The sequence below is a fragment of the Symphalangus syndactylus genome, chromosome 16 (assembly GCF_028878055.3).
Source record: "Symphalangus syndactylus isolate Jambi chromosome 16, NHGRI_mSymSyn1-v2.1_pri, whole genome shotgun sequence".
Classification (NCBI taxonomy): Eukaryota; Metazoa; Chordata; class Mammalia; order Primates; family Hylobatidae; genus Symphalangus; species Symphalangus syndactylus.
Window position 1 is genome coordinate 53,718,834 of NC_072438.2, and position 17,383 is coordinate 53,736,216.

The 17,383-nt window shown below is 36.3% G+C and overlaps 1 protein-coding gene across 3 annotated transcripts in view; it reads left to right on the top strand.

Moving 5' to 3' along the window:
* Positions 1-17,383, top strand: part of GABRB1 (gamma-aminobutyric acid type A receptor subunit beta1) — a 434,372-nt gene that overhangs the window by 154,727 nt on the left and 262,262 nt on the right. For all 3 annotated transcript variants that reach the window (XM_055246277.2, XM_055246275.2, XM_055246276.2), the window contains one exon: positions 12,558-12,778. In XM_055246277.2, coding sequence (XP_055102252.1) covers positions 12,558-12,778 — 221 coding nt within the window. The remainder of the gene's footprint in view (positions 1-12,557; positions 12,779-17,383) is intronic.

A 17,383-nucleotide genomic window follows, 5' to 3' on the forward strand; every position in this document is an offset into this window, starting at 1 on the left:
GAAAAGTTGTCCAGGGCAGTGATAAACAATTGATTTGTATCTAGCATCAACCACACACAGAGGACATCATGGCAGCAGAGTTCATCAGCATCGCTGGCTGATGAAGGAGAATTCATGGATAAAACATCAGAGAAAACTGGAAAATCTACCCAAGAACTGAATGTTAATGATTAATTGGCAGCCATAAAAAAGCAAGGCAGAAGTCAGCCTTGGGCAAGAGATAAAAGCTATGTCCTAGGAGGAAAACCTTTTGTGCTTGTGGCACATGCTTAAACCATGCTTGTTATGTGATACAGTGGAAAAACTTTGCCCATAGAGTCAGACAGATCAGGGTTCAAATCACAGCTGTGATATTTTTGAGAAGAATCACTTAGGGCATCCCTTAAACTCAGTCTCACCTATCAAAGGAAGATATTAACTCCAACTCTAGATGGTGGTTTTATATTGTTATAAACAATATAACATATGGAAAGCACCCAGTAAAGTGCTGATCACATAGTTAAATGTTCAGAAACAGGCAGAAATTATTATTAAGTATTTAGGGGTCCAAAATTGATAATTTACTCAAAAAGAATGAAAATATGTATTATTAACTGCATTGTTCTGTAACATATTTTAGGCTACTTGATTTTTATTTATTAAATTATAGTTTTTAAAGTTTTTTAGGACTATTACATACAGTATTTCAATTGATCATCCCAACAGTCTCGTTAATAGTGTTCTTGCTTATCGCACAAATAAGGAAATTGAGTTTCAGACTAGTTGATAAATTTTCTCTACAATCACAGGACTAATAAGCAATGAGTCTTTAAATTAGATTCCAAGTCTCCCAATTCCTAATGCCACATGTCATTACTATACTGAATGTCTATTTTAGCCAAAGACTTAGTTGATAGCTCAGTTTGTTTTCCCATGCCATTAGTATGGAGGTTTCTTTCCTAGTTAGGTCCAGTCTATATCCTTAATTCATTTAGATGTGTATGTTTGATAAAGGCCCAAGGATGATTATAAAGCTACATCAGAGGAAAACTAAGGTTATCCAAATTTTTGTTTAATATTCTCAAATCATTTTTTCTTCACTCACAAAGACACTTCTAGAGTTTTCTTTTTCTTTTTTTTCTCATTATGAAGTATAAAGTAGCCAAAAATCCTTTTCTCAAGTAGTGTCTGCCAAGACACTTCTAGCCAGACTCAGTCAAAGACCAACAGAAGTTCGAACAGATGCTCAATGAGTTCGAGCCACTGGAGGTGGCCAATATGGATATTTATGTGGCTCTTTGGTTCTGTAAACCTGACTTTAAGGCCTTACTTGAGACTTTTTACATGTCTGGGTTTAGCTAAATATTTAGAAAATATTGATGGTTCCAAAGGAGCAGGCTATGGTTTTATTTTATTTACTTTAGCAAATTATAATATTGAGCTCCAGAACATGGCATCGTACAAAGAAAAAAAATGTAATTTAGTATTAGTACCTATGCTTATACACACACACACACACACACACGGTTATTTCATTTTGCATGTTTGGTGAGCATGACAAAAGCCAAGCTATCTATGAAGTGAGCTAACTGAGATAGGATATGAGAATCCATCACACACACACACACACACACACACACACACACGCACGTACACACACAGAGAAAGAGAGAGAGAGAGATGTAGAAGAGATTTGTTGAAGAATTGTTTTAGTTGTAAAAAACCTAAAACAACTGCAATGAGCATTAATAGAATAATGATTAAATAATTAACAGTATATTCAGATCATACTATACTATGTAGCTATTAAGTAAAATGAGTTATATTTCTACTCATTTAATTGGAGAATTTCTGTGCTGTGTCATTAAGAAAAGAAAGATTACAGAAGTAAATATATACTATTTTTTCAATACATGACAAAAGCCATATATATATACACACACACACATAATGTTATAAGCATGAGCAAAAATATACAAAATTGCCTACCACATTATTAATTGGTTAGAGAAAGAAAGTAGGATAGAGGAGGAGAGGTGATAAGCAATAAACAGACAAAAATAAATAAATGACTAAACAAATAGCTGTGAAAAAAGTAACAATGCATGTGATTAAAAAGTCTTATTTATAGAATGATCTAATTTTTTTTTAAGTAGAAGGAGAGAGAAAACCACCAGAATGTTGATGGTGATTTTCTCTGAATAGTAAAGTTTAAAAATACAAGGTATTATACAGAAGACAGAGAAGGGGACAAGAGAGTTAACGTGGTAAAGTTGACATTTGGGCATTATAATTAGGCTATTCATTCTATTTTAAGACTTCCCCAGGGACTACCCAGAGACTATTACCATTAGTCTTTTTAGAATGATAATTTGATAAAAATCATTCTTTCTGTTAGAACATCTGATATTAAGGTTTGGCCCCAAATGGGCCCAACAGAGTCCTTACTGGAAAGGTAACTGAAAGCTCTAAGGAATATCAGAACTGCTTTATTTTTGGAAGGAATATTACTGAATCCATTTCTACTCTATTTTAAGTCAAGAGTTCCTAAAACCTCTTTCTCCTCCAACAAAACAGTACAGACCTAGAATTATTCCTATAGACTTCTCCCTTTTAAGCTCTGTACTTATCACAAAATCACAAATCACAAGACTGCCTTCCAAGGATAGAAAATGATAGATGAATTTCTTCATTTCTTCAAAGTAATGTGGGTTTTGATAGAATCGTGATTTAATTCAGATTCATATATCCTTTCTCAATTTAGTTTGCTTCCTAACTAGCTTTGCTTCCTTGAGTTACCATGCATACCACATACTGGTTACCACTCTGGTCATGTAGTCATAGTCCACCTAAGGATAGTCAGCCAAAACCACCATATTCTGAATATCCCGTTAGATCATCCATGCATCTGGTTTTATTTCTGCCCTTATTTAGATATTGAGGAAAATGGAAACACTAATATCCTATGAACCTCTGGAACTAAGGAACTTACAGAAAATCTATTGTGTCATATGCCATTATGTGGTTTTAAAAATGTGAGTGAAGTTTATGAATCATTATCTTGATGAATTAATCAATTTAATTTTTTTGTGTTGATTATTGACTAACTTCTAAATGAGCCTCAAAATTTCACTGAATAGAGATCAGTTCTTAAAACTTTAGTACAAGTAGCCTTATACTATCAAACTGATGACAGTAATTGCTGGAACCATCAATAAAATATCACTTTGACATATCTCAAAATATATTTGTTAATATTTTGTATAAAGTCATTACTAATTCATTTCTAAAGAGTAAATTTTTTAACTTAATTTTACTTTTGCCATATGCTTTTGTCATCTCCTGGAAATCTGTCAATTCTCTATGTTTTCAGGAATTACAGACTCATTCATTTTTGAGTTGTTAGAGAATGGAAATTCTGGATTATTAATTATTTTAGTTAGGTGAAAGGCCCCATTTATGTTTTATAAGGATGAATAATTTTTCAGAAAATTGGAATGTAATAAGATGACAGCACTAACACACTTATTGCTGATCTTGAGTGCCCCAAACCCATGACACCACTTAATTCACATTCAACTGATGCATTTGATCATTTGCTATCCACCGCACACTATGCCAGGTCCCTGAAAGATAAACTTTGCCTTTCGGGAACCCAGAATCTAGTGGGACTGAGAAATAATTTTAAAACAATAGGATAAGTGCTACAATCAAAGTAGAAGAGAGTTGTGGGAGCTCAAAGCAGCGAGTGACTGATCCAATCCAATTTCCCAGGGGCTCTATCCTCTTCTCACCTTATGCTCTCTCCATGGTGAGCTAATCCTTTCCCACGACTTCATCTGTCACTCATGAGTCACATAGCTGTGTTTTTCCTTGAGCCCTGTCTTCCTATATTCTGACCCATAACTACTTATTTGGCACCTCTATGTGCATGCGCCACTGACACCCACGACACAAAGCCATCTGAAATGAATTAGTCATCTTCAGCCCCCAATCTTCAACTCTTCTTATTGTAGTCTACCTACCTACTCAGGTCAGAAACCTGGTGGCCATCCTTGGTGCCTCCTTCTCCCTAACCTCCCATATTAAAAGGCCACCAAGTGCTGCCTTAAATAACTCACAGTTTTCCTCTCTTTCACCTTCGTTTTAGTGGTGCATTAAGTCAACTCTGATTTATCTATTCTCTAGGCTAATGCAAGTGCTTATTAAACTGATATCCTCCTACTCAGTCATCTTGTATCCTTTACTGGGCAGATGCTGGTAAAGAAAAGAGGAACCACTCTGAGTTCTCTGAGTGTTTGAAGTGGGGAACTTTATGCACAGAGCTGGTTACACAGATGATGGAAGGACTGAGAAGCCTGCAGAGGACAGTGGAAAAGCTTGGAAATAAGCAGTGCTAAGTCTCTCCCACTAGCCTATGAGTTCCTTGAGGCAGAGAACATATACTAGTCAGCCTTTATGTCTCAGCATTTGGCATAATACAATCGTTTAAATATAGTAAACAACCATTAAAAGTTGAAAGAATGAGTTAACCATTCTAACAAGCTAAAATATTTTGACTTGGAACTTTCTAGAAAACTTTCCCTACTTCAGGCTCAACGTTTCACTATATCTTACCATGGAAACAGCAAAAACTATTTGAGCTTCTGATTATTTAGATTCTCGAATGTAAGCCATTTAGGCTGTCACCATGTGAAATATAAATTTTATCATATCTATTTAAAGAAATTGGATTCATCATCAAAAAAAGGTTTTTACATTTTTTTAAAAAATGGATCTTTATAGTTTTAAGAGTAGATATTAGATTAAGAATGCTACAACTCTGTGCTATATTAGTACAGGCTCAGAGTTTCATATAGTGAGTCTCATGCCATGCAGTTCATTTTATTGGAATCCATACTCCAGTTGGCATGTCAGTCAGTGTCATATGTGCCCCATGTATTAAAATGTGCTCCATGTGATTTTCTTAAGTGATTATCATTTGGTGTAGCATCACAACTACATGATTCTGTTCAGTCATTGGGTTGATTAATTTCAAAATTTTTCAGAACACAAGACTAACAAAAAGTCTGACTACACAGATGGGTAGACCAAATGGGGCTATTTAGGATGCGACAAAGGTAAAAGAAGATTATGTTCCCTGAAGCACACGCTAGGCTACAGCTGGGAAAAATCAATAATAAATAAGAACATGGGCTTTAGCAACAATGGTAATAAAGAATGCATGTATTTTAAAGGTATTATAACAAAACAAGACTAGGGAATAAGCACAACAAACACGTATTAATAGTTAACATAACACTAGATGATGTAAAGATAAAAGATTAGAAATTAACAGCAAACCTGAAGATACAATGACGAATTTCTGCTTTAGAATGTACTTAATGGTGACAGTGAAAAGCAAAACATTCATTTAGACAGAAGGTTCTATTAGAAACAGGTGTTTTGTGGTTGATTACAATTATGGTTTAGATTGGTTTATTTATCAGGCCGTTTTTCGCTGATTGTCTTTGTCACATACAAATCATGGTTTGTTTGTTTTTTTTTCTTATCCTAAGGGGCGTTTCTTTTTACTGGCATGTATACTAGTATATATAGTGACTTGTCCTGGCAATTTATTTTCATTGTGTTTGATAGGAAATTGTTTTGCTGGCAAGTAAATATGTATTTCTTCTCTTCCTTGCTGTCTTGGTTAATAAACAAAACCCAAATCAAATATTTCTCCCTTTTTAAAAGTCGTTTAACATCTCTAGGTCTAAGATTTCTCAGCATACCTCCCTTTTTTCAGTTCTGAGAGGTGGGCTAGATGATTGTTTGAGGTTTCCTTCACCTTTAATGTATGCAATTATTGGTAATGAGATTCTGATATGTATGTTGATGAGCATCACTACTACAGCTTCTTCTGGTTGGAGGAAATAAAGATGGGAGCAAATTAGCACAAGGAAAGTGGAATGTGGTGTAAGGATACCAAAGACAGATCACAAGGAGCTAGAGCACTGAACGTGTTCAGACCTCAGGAGAACTAGAAACAGAAGTAGACGGTCTTCGTGAACCTGTTCATTCACTCTCTAACAATAAACTCTGCCCCTTATGGCTACTTTCTGCATTTTTCTCCATTTTCTTTCTTTCTCTACATGCTAGCTTCCTCTTTTGATTCACAGTCTCTCCTCTCTTGTAACCTCATAATAGCAGTGCAGCCCTAATTCTTAGTTGTAACCTTTGCACTTGGTCCCACAGCTCCTGCCTCAGATCTTTTGTCTAACAAGCACATTCCTGAGAAAGGACTCTGATTGGTCCATCTCAACTTTTTCGAGCCAGACTTATGTTTATTGACTGCCTGTGAAGCAACTGTTCTTGAATCAGGTATCTACTCCTATTCCAAAGATGGGAGGAGAGTGGCCTCATGTGAGATAGAATGTGACTCTGTTCAAGCAGCAGGGATTACAGGCAGGCAGTCTCCATCACAGAAGAACTGTGGAAATCATAGGCAGTGATGCACAGCTCTACTCTAATAAGGCTTTCGGGGAAGCAGCCCAAGTTTTACGAAGGGCAGATCTCAGAGCTCAGCTAAACTGGCATGAATATTTTACGGGGAACAGAGGCTTGTACTTGGGACTGCATTTAATATATATTAAAATCAATGAAAGATAAAACATAAATGTGAACAAGAGCTTTGGTTCTTTCCCCAAAAGATATACACACATATTACAAAAATACATGTAATGCCTTTCTTGAGAATAGTTAGAAAAGGAGGAATTGCTTGAATGATCCTTTTGAGTGGATGCTCTATTACTAGATGTTAAAGAAATATCCTGTCTCTTTCCTAACATAATCTGAGACGTGCAGACTGTGTGGGCAGTGAACAAGGGACCCTCACTTTTGCAGCTCACTGTGATGTCTTCTTAGATCTCATTCTGGTAGAACACATGCCTCAACATATTTGAACATATTTGCCTACACTGCATAGCTGTTTTTCCTATTCCAAATGCTAGATAATTAATGGATTTTAATAAAATGATTTCTTATGGTAAAATAGCAAATTAGAAACAATCATATGTCAGCCTTCCCTAGCATACAGTTTTGAAGGATACATTAAAATCTCCAGATAAGCATGTTCATATACATATTTTTCATGATAAACAATGGTAAAACATTTTGAAATCTTTTACTCATACTAAAAAGAGATATTTTCTTTTATATATATATATAACCACGTTTTCTTTGTTCATCCATTGATAGGCACTTAGGTTGATTCCATATTTTGCCTATTGTGGATTAATGCTACAATAAACATGGGAGTGCAGATATCTCATTGATATATTGTTTCATTTCTTTTGGCTATGTACCCAGTAGTGGAATTCCTAGATCACGTGATAGTTCTGTTTTCAATTTTTTGAGGAACCTCCATACTGTTTTCTATAGCCGCTGTACTTTGCATTCCTCACCGTGTACAAGGGTTCCCTTTTCTCCACATCCTTGCCAGTATCCATTATTGCCTGCTTTTTTAATAAAAGCCACTCTAACTGGGGTCAGATGATATCTCCTTGTGGTTTTGATTTGCTTTTCTCTGACGATTAGTGATAAAAAGAGATATTTTCATGTAAGGCAGTGTTTCTCAACCTTGCCACTATTGACGTTTTGAACCAGACAATTCTTTGTTGTGGGGGCCTGTGCTGTGCATTGTAGTAAGTGAAGGAGCATCCCTGGCCTCTACTCACAGATGCTAGTAGCACACCACTAATCTCACTGGTGACAACCAAAACTGTCTTCAGTCACTGCTAAATGTACCTAACATGTGGGAAAAATCAGCCTGTCCTTAAAACTATAAACCTAGGAAGAATATTACCTTTATTCTCCAAAAGAGCGACTTTTGTTTAACATAATTTTCTTATACTGTACCTTTAATCATCTCTAGATTTAAAAAAGACATACATATGTTATTTTGGGGGCAGGCGCAGTGGCTCACACTTGTAATCTCAGCACTTTGGGTGACTGAGGCGGGCAGATCACCTGAGTCAGGAGTTCAAAACCAGACTGACCAACATGGAGAAACCCCATCTACTAAAAATACAAAAATTAGCCAGACGTGGTGGTGAACACCTGTAATCTCAGCTATTCGGGAGGCTGAGGCAGGAGAATCTCTTGAACCTGGGAGGTAGAGGTTGCAGTGAGCTGAGGTCATGCCACTGCACTCCAGCCTGGGTGACAGAGCAAGACTCCGTCTCAAAAAATAAAAATAAATTTTTAAAAATGTTGTTTTGGAGTTTCATTGAGTGCTACTGGTTTGGTATTGTCTATCTTGCCTTTCCTCAATGAGTCAAATTCTGTCATGCCTGAATTAGCCCAACTAATTTTATTAGCAAGCTCATATCCATTAATCACATTAACTTACCTTGGTGTCAAAGAATTCCCTATGGCCCACAGTTTCTAAATATGTCACACTTTCTCTCAAGAAATAGCTTGCACACTTGAGAAAGATGGTGGAACACTTGTAAACACACCTAGAAGGAAAATAATTTTAATGCTGTTGGCCAAAGAGCATTAATTTCTTTCTGAAAAATGTTCCATCTTCTCTGGAGTGCTTGCACTTCGGACTAATGAAGAATTAATAGAAAACTTGTTGTGTAAGAGAACAAAAATACAGCAATTCAGATGCTTTCTTTTCTACCTAAAAATGGAATCCACCAAAACGAAGTCATAGGCTTTATTATATTCAGATGTCACTGTTAACCTTTATATGAAGGGATGGATATAAAAATTGTTTAAAATATAATAAGTAGTTTCTATGACTTGTAAATAATAAGTACTTTCATGGAAAATTTGCCCATCTCACACGGTTTGTGTGAGAACAAATGTTATAATAGATATGAAAGGGTTATGAGAACCACGAGCACAGAGCACGCCACAGGAGAAGGGAATTATTGTTATGCATGTGGTTTTATATGGATTGTAGAAAACGGAGAAATTGGTGTATTTTAGTCCTTCCATAATGTTCATTATTATTATCACAATTATCATTATCTTCAAAAAGGTTTTATTAACGTTATCAATATGATATGTCTGTATTTTTATTTATCATAGAATCAGGTCCTAGATTAGGCTACTAACTCCAGAAATGCATTAAAAGACCAGGTGTGAAGGGCACTTGCTCCCCCTTACCTACTCGCAGATGTAATATGCTAGCATATGTTCATTTTCACTGGATAACTTCTACTGCAAATTAGGTACATTATTGCTTGAATTTATAACCATGATATAATTTTTACTCAATATTTATTGAAAACAGAATGAGTTGTATAACAAAGGTTTCACCACATGGCATGTAGCTCTTTCTCTACAGGAAACAAAAATAGTTTCCAAAGAGGAAAGGGGAAAAGTCTATACCCGTACACGCACACACACACAGAGGTCTAAGCAGGGATTACCCATGTTTTCTCCTTTCTGTTCTCCACTTACCACACAGCGTAAGTAAATGATAATAAACGCTACGTATTAATATAGCATTTATCATTAAGTGTTATTTTGCCATTTTTAAAGTTGACAAATTAAAATTGTGTATATTTATTGTGTACAACATGATGTTTTCAAATATCTGTACATTGTGGAATGGCTAAATAAAGCTAAATAACCAATGCGTTACTGCATATATGTCTCTTTTGTGGTAAAATTTACTCATCAATTTTCAAGATAGTCCCTTATAGTTTATGATCATATGTTTTCCCCATTACACATTAAAGCTTTATAGAAAAGAATAGTGGAGCAAGGATTTTGCCGCAGGGTTCACTGTGAGGAATCCTGTGTGGCACTCATAAGAATCAGTATGCTAATGAGGAATCGGTATAAGCTGACACATGTATTCCATTGTTGATCATGCTGACTGCCATAGCAAAATTTACACTATGACTGTGGCTGATACTTAATTTTCCTATACTGGCTGAATTATAAACAAGAACCCAACAGCAAGACTTAGAATTCATCACAGACAATTGTTTATTTTCATGGCCAACAGAGTCCATCTGCCCACGAATTCTTTTATAAACATCTCTTTAAAAATAGAAATGCTTATGAAAACGAGCATATACACTCTAAGTATTTGGAAGTGTAATACTAATTGGTACATAGCAATTAAAAATTTTGAAGATAATTTATTTGTTTAGCACGTTATGGTTTCTAAAGTACCTTAACCTTAATTTTCTCAATTGATGCTCACAAAAAGCCAGTAAAATGCTATTTTTTCATTTTAGAAATAAGGCAAGTCAGGAGCAGTGGTTCACACTTGTAATCCCAGTACTTTGGAAGTGTAATCCCAGTACTTTGGGAGTGTAATCCCAGTACTTTGGGAGGCTGAGGCCAGAGGAGCAGTTGAGGCCAGGAATTTGAGACCAGCCTGAGCAACAGAGAAAGACCCGGTCTCAAAAATAAAAAGAAAAAAAATAGCCGGGTTTGATGGTGCCTGCCTGTAGTCCCAAGTACTTGAAAGGCTGAAAGATAAGATTCTTTAAGCCCAGGAATCTGAGGCTGCTGTGAGCTAGGATGGCACCGCTGCACTCCAGCCAGAATGGCCAAGTGAGACTGTCTCTAAAAGAAAAGAAGAGAAAAGAAAAAAAAGAGGCATCTTAGGTATAAGAGATTATGTCATTCACTCATAATTAGGCTTACATGTGGTAGAGCTTAAAATCAAGCAGTTTTGTAATATAAACCCATAATCTGCCCAATTCATTTTCCTCCAAAAAGTCACAATGTTAAGAACTTGTAGAGGATGCAAATGAGAATGGTAGTAACTGAGAAGAGGACTGTAAGCAGCCTTAGGGTTATTTTGCTTTTTACACAAAGGTAAGGTGGAAGGAGGTTTTATATCTTTAGAAAGGATATTGTATGACTAATAGTCAAATGTGAATATCCTTTTGCCATTAAACAAGAAAAAATGTCTTTAAATTATTGCAAGGTGGTTTCTGAGTAAATAGTATAAATGTTCTTCAATATGGTTAAAAGACCCTGGAATTCATTGTGCAGAATGAATATTGTTTTATATTTTAAGATTTTTCAAAAATGCATAAATATCCATTTGAAAGTCTATATGAAGTGCAGTTTGCCCAAATGTTAGACATGATTCTAATCATTCTTTTTCCCCACTGCTATATATAACAGTGGCAGTAGAGGAACACCGTGCAGGAGGTACACAGTGTGTTCTTAACAGTCACTAAGGCATTCACAAAGTCACTATTGCCATATGAATGCCTTAGAAAAAGTGAACTTTCTGTTTTTATTATGTTGAGATTCATATCAAAGACTTTAGGATTTTACTGCTGCCGATTTATTTTCCTTTAATGGGCAATTTTACCTTGTATTAATAGAGTTGTTAAAAACAGAAAATAACTGAAGTGCTAAGACCATTATCTGGAAAACCATCCCTTCCAGCAGCTTGAGCCATTTATAGCGAGCCCAATATTCCTGTCTCTAACTGCTAGGGGAAACCTAAGTAGAAAGAAAAAGTTCAGGGGGATGTCCTCTGTAATATTTTGCGAAGGTGAAGAAACAAACTTTCAAGATCAATTCCAACTCTGAATTCAAACCACTTCCTGAAATGAAACAGGAATGTGGTAAGAGAGAAATGTTGAATAGTGCCACCACTGAGGTTAGTCTTCAGACCAAATAAACATCTCCATTTCTACGTGCCTCATCTCCATTTCTATGTGCCTCATCTCCATTTCTACGTGCCTCATATCTACTTTTCAGGACTCATCCATACATAAGTTGTAATTCAAAGAAAAATCCAGATAAGGGCAAATTGATAACCTTTATGTGTTAAACAAGCAGTGTTCATTCAAAAGAATTTGGGGTTTGAAAAACACCCTTTCCTTTTCAGTGCATTCAGTTTTAGTTATTATTTATCAGGCATTCCTCTCCAAAACAGAACTGTAATATAATGTCCAGAGGTCAATGTTTGTGAACATAGATTCCTCTGTACAATTTCTCTTTATGGCCTTCCCCATGGCATCATTACCTTAACTTCAAACTTTAAAATTCAATTACATCTATTTGCTCTATATTGGTGGAAATGTTTATATATACTTTCAAGTATAGTTCTAGTACTTTTATTATTTATTTATTTATTTAACTAATTATATATATTTTTTTAGAGACAAGGTCTTGCTCCGTCACCCAGGCTGGAGTACAGTGACATAATCCTGGCTCACTGCAGCCTCAATCTCCTGGGCACAAGAGATCCTGCTACGTCAGCCTCCCGAGTAGCTGGTACTACAGTCATGCATCACCACACCAAATTAACTTTAAAATAATTATTTTTTGTAGAGATGAGGTCTCATAACGTTCCACAGGCTGGTCTTGAACTCCTGGGCTCAAGGGAGTCTCCTGCCTTGGCCTCCCAAAGTGCTGGAATTACAGACATCATCCACCGTGCCAGGCCCCTAGTACTTTTAACCTATTAGTTACCTTATACCTCTAGGTGCAAATTTTAATATATTCAAATGAAATCTCTTACAGGACATCCTACATGTTACTAAATCTTAGATGATAATGATAGTAAAATTCTTTTTTTGGCTTTCTTTATTTCACAGGATTATACACTCACCATGTATTTCCAGCAGTCTTGGAAAGACAAAAGGCTTTCTTATTCTGGAATCCCACTAAACCTCACCCTAGACAATAGGGTAGCTGACCAACTCTGGGTACCAGACACCTACTTTCTGAATGACAAGAAATCATTTGTGCATGGGGTCACAGTGAAAAATCGAATGATTCGACTGCATCCTGATGGAACAGTTCTCTATGGACTCCGGTAAATGGCTTTATGTTGCATGTTTTAATGTTGTTGTTGTTTTGTTTCATTTTAAACTTTGGAAGTGGGCAAAGGGGAGAGAAGCAAGAATATATAGATGAATATATAAACGGGATGTCATATACTTATGAAGGTCTATTACTAACCCTCATGTAGTTAAGGGCTTATTACAAATTATAGGCAACACGTCAAAATTAACTACCAGTTTTACCAAGGAAATGTCTGAACTGTAACCTGTTATTATAGGATATATAAAGTGGTGGCTCTTTATTCTTTGGTGTCACCTTTAGTCATTCTTTTGAGAAACAGATGAAACCTATATATTCACAAATTCATATATGCCTCAAATTTTCCTGTTGTTTCAGAGTGTTCATAAGCTCCTTGAAACCCTTCCTTGTACCATGAACACTAAGCTGAAACTCCAGTTACGGGTCAAAATATAACAATTAATGTCTTTAAATTCACCAATGCCCCAAAACAATATACAAGTGAAAAAAATATATATCTGTGATGAAATTTCTGGTGGTTGGTTATTTAGTTGATATAGCTTTGGTCTTCATTTGCACAGTAAAATAACATCAGTTGTTCTTGGCAAAATGATCTTTGAAATTTTTCCACTCTTTCTGTACCCCAAGGACTTTCAACTTCAGTTAAAAATCTCTGAGTTAAAAGTCTTTGGGAGAAATGATGAAATAAACTAACAGTTCCCTTGAGTCTATTGATAGCTACAAGAAAAAGCCTGTTAATCCAAGATTGGTGGTTAATCATTGGTTATGGTTCATATACTATAAATCAATTGTAATTTTTCTGTTACCAGTGTAACTTCCGTCAGACATGCCCAATGTGTAAAGGGATGAATTACCCTTCTGAAGTATCCTGGGAGGGTAATCCCGTGACTCAATTTAATAGGCTAATCAACCATGACATATGTAAGTGTACGGATTAGTCAAGAATATATAAAAAGTTGATTGGTTGAAAAAAAGAGCAACTAGATTTTTTTTGCAAGAAAGAATGTGGTTTACATTGTCAGATTACAGAGTCTCACTTCAGGCATTTCCCAAATTATTACCAGCATCTACCAATGGGAATAATACAAAGGAAGGAAAATATTTGAGAATTGTGAAGTTGAATGCATTTCATTTTACAACGGGGAAAACTGAGACAGAAAAGGGAGACGTACCTTATATAAGGGAATAATAAGGTAATGGCAGAACTGGGACTAAAATCCGTGTATCCTGATTCCCATGCCTGTGCTTTTCCCACTCCACTGCCATTCAAGTGCACTTAGAAGTCAACTCCTATTTCCAGGTTGTACACCACTGCTTTAATCCCTTCGGAGCCAACCCAATTCTTTGTAGCTTGTTGTCTAGCGAACAGACAATGACCTTTCCAAAGAGAAACACAAACCATTCATCTATCATCTATGCCCTACTCTTTTACTGGCACCAATTTTCTCTGTAAGAGCCTCACTCTAGTTCTCATAGCTTCCATTTCTCTTCCTCTGTCTTTCCCACTTCCTCTTCCCTCACAGATTTGGTTTTCTTTCCCTAAAAGTTATCAATATCCTGGAAAGGCCATAAGGTATAGCAGAGAAAGTATGACATGTAGAGTCAGAGGACCAAGGTTGGGCATAAACTCCACAATTTTCTGACTTCTTGACCTTGAACAAATTATGTAAATTTGTTAAGACTTAGTTTTATCAGTTGTATAGTATATCAGTTGTATAGTAATGGGCTAATACCCCCTTACTCATTATTGGAACAATCTTATGAACTAATCGATATGACAATACATAGTAAGTCCTAAATTATATTTTGCTAAAGTAGTTGTGCCTTATATAGCCTTATTAGATACTGGACAAACTGCATACTGAGGATAGTTTTCTAACTCCCAGGGGTATCAGTGATTAAAATAGAGATAAAGTTGTTCAATTAAAAATACATTAATTGAGTGCCTATTATCTGCCACACACTCACTATTTTGGCCCTGAGAATAATATTCCAGAAGCTGAGTAGAAATTTGTCAGTGGCCATAGAGCTGAAAACAATAGATACTGGGTACTCCAAGAGCGGGGAGAAGGGGAGTGTGGCAAGTGTTGAAAAACTACCTATTGAGTGCTATATTCATGATTTGGGTGATGGGTTTAATAGAAGCCCAAACCTCAGCATCATGCAATATAGTCATGTTACAAACCTGCACATGTACCTCCTAAATCAAAAATTTTAAAGAAAAAAGAAAAAAAAAATTTTCAGTGGAATGCACTTGGGGCTTTGAGTCAAGAGACTTGTGGCTTAACCAGTTGGTGCCCTTCAGTAAGCCATTCATCTCCCTGGGCTTCAGATCCACCAACCTTAAAAAAAAGTGATTGGATGAAACTATTCCTAAATTTCCTGCTGTATTAGTCTGTTTTCATATTGCTATAAAGATGCTACCCAAGACTAGGTAATTTACAAACAAGAGAGGTTTAATGGACTCGCAGTTCTGCATGGCTGGGGAGGTGTCAGGAAACTTAACAAACATAGCAGAAGAGGAACCAGCCATGTCTTTCATGGTGGCAGGTGGGAGAGAGCATACCAAGGGGGAGGAACCCCATACTTACCAAAAAAACAGATCTCATGAGAATTCACCCACTATCACAAGAACATCATGGGGAAATCCCCTCCCACCGGGCCCTCCCTTGACACCTAGGGATTACAATTTGGATTACAATTCAAGATGAGATTTGGGTGAGGGACACAGAGCCAAACTATATCACCTACTAAACGTAAATTTCATTGCTTCTGTGATCCTACATATTAGGGCATGTTCATTTTAACTCCCCTGATGTAACATTTCCTAGTCTAAGAAATGACAGTCTGCATTTTTTCTAGGTAAGAGTCTTTTAAAGAATATCTGTTGTCACCTCCTAAGCATATATACTAGAATATCCTTATCATATAACATATTGACATATTTATAGCTGCATTTATTTTAGGCATGAGTAATTAAGAGAATCAAACTTCTTGCCTTATTCCTTTCCATCAGTCCAGCTCATAGTCATCATGAATGGGTCCATATATTAATGAGTAGGTTTTAGCAATCATGGGATCAATGAGATTTTCTGAATGCACTGGAAAGCCTTTGGCTAGGTATTCCATAATCGTAAGAGCATGTCATTAAACAAAATCAATTTTTTGCTATATTCAAACTCGGTAAGCTCAATATGAAATACTATAACTTAACTTACATGAAGCCAGAAGAATAGAGTCAGTTGTCTATTTTTGTGAACTATGTCAATTCATATTTTTCACCAAAGGGATGGCGCATAGTCCTGTAAACACTCTGAAATAACAGAATGGTGTCTGGTGAGGGACTGGCACTTCTAGAGGAACCAGGCTACTATGCAACAGATATTCGGCCCTTGGGAGAGACTTCATTTCTTGTGCCTCTTGCCCTTGGGACACTGTCCTGTGACAAAATGTATTACACAAAGGAGTAACCCAGTAACCTCTATTACTTCCTCCTCCATTTAGGTGGGGAATCTAAATAAAGAATGTCCATGATGTGCCATAAGTTGTGTTAGGAGACCAGAACTTTAGTCCATGTGCCATGAGCCATTTACCTTGGTCCTTTCAGAACACATGATGTCATTTCCTTTCTTACTCAAAAGCGGAGACTATACAATATCACCTCTGTCTATGTCACTTAAAATTCCGCTGTTTTCCCTCCCTTACTTCCACTTAAATTTGAGGGGGATTTTTCTCTTTTTTCTAAGGCTAATCTCTCCATGTCTGCATGTAATCTTCTTGGTACACACTCTTTACAGACCTCGCTCCCCCATTTTACCTACTTCTTCATCCCTTCCTCTCTGTTGACTGCCTCTCTTCAGTTTCTGCTTTGAACACCAGTTTTCTCACAGCTTTGATTTCTTCTACTGCCTCACTACACATTACTCCTCTATCTCCAACAACATGGTTCCCATCCATGCTACTTTCCTAAAACAACTCTGCCAAAAATTACCAAAACAATCACTGGTTCTCAATCTCTACTCTTGACTTCTCTGAATGCTTTAAGAGTAATGACTGACTCTGACTTCAGGACTTCCAAGACCCAGCCCAATTTTTAAATTATTCTTGTTCTTCTGTCTTTTTGTTATTTCATTATTGACTCCTCTTTTGCCACTAACTGGGAACTGTAAGGATTCTTCATGATTTGATCAGTTTATTGAGTTTAACAGCTTTAAATATCTAACCTCCCAAACCATTGAGTTTCAAAAATTTCCAATTGCTCACTGAACGCCTGTATTTGGATTGCCTGCCAGCTCCTCCTCACATGACCTCTAGTTCATATCATTTGATTTTCTCAAAACTGGGCCGTCCTCCTTTCCCAAGTGGTAATGAAATTACTATTATCCCGTTCAATAGACATAAACTTGAAGGCAACTGTAATTCCACATCTCTTTTGTCACTGAGATTCAATCTGTTGCTTCTATCCCACTCTATCTCAATCTTCTCTATTTCCAAATCACTTCTACCATCTAAATTAACATCCTCACTATCTGTCACTTCCTGGCCCATTTCCTATCTCAATTTTTCTCATTACTGCCATCTTATTTCGCCTACAAAA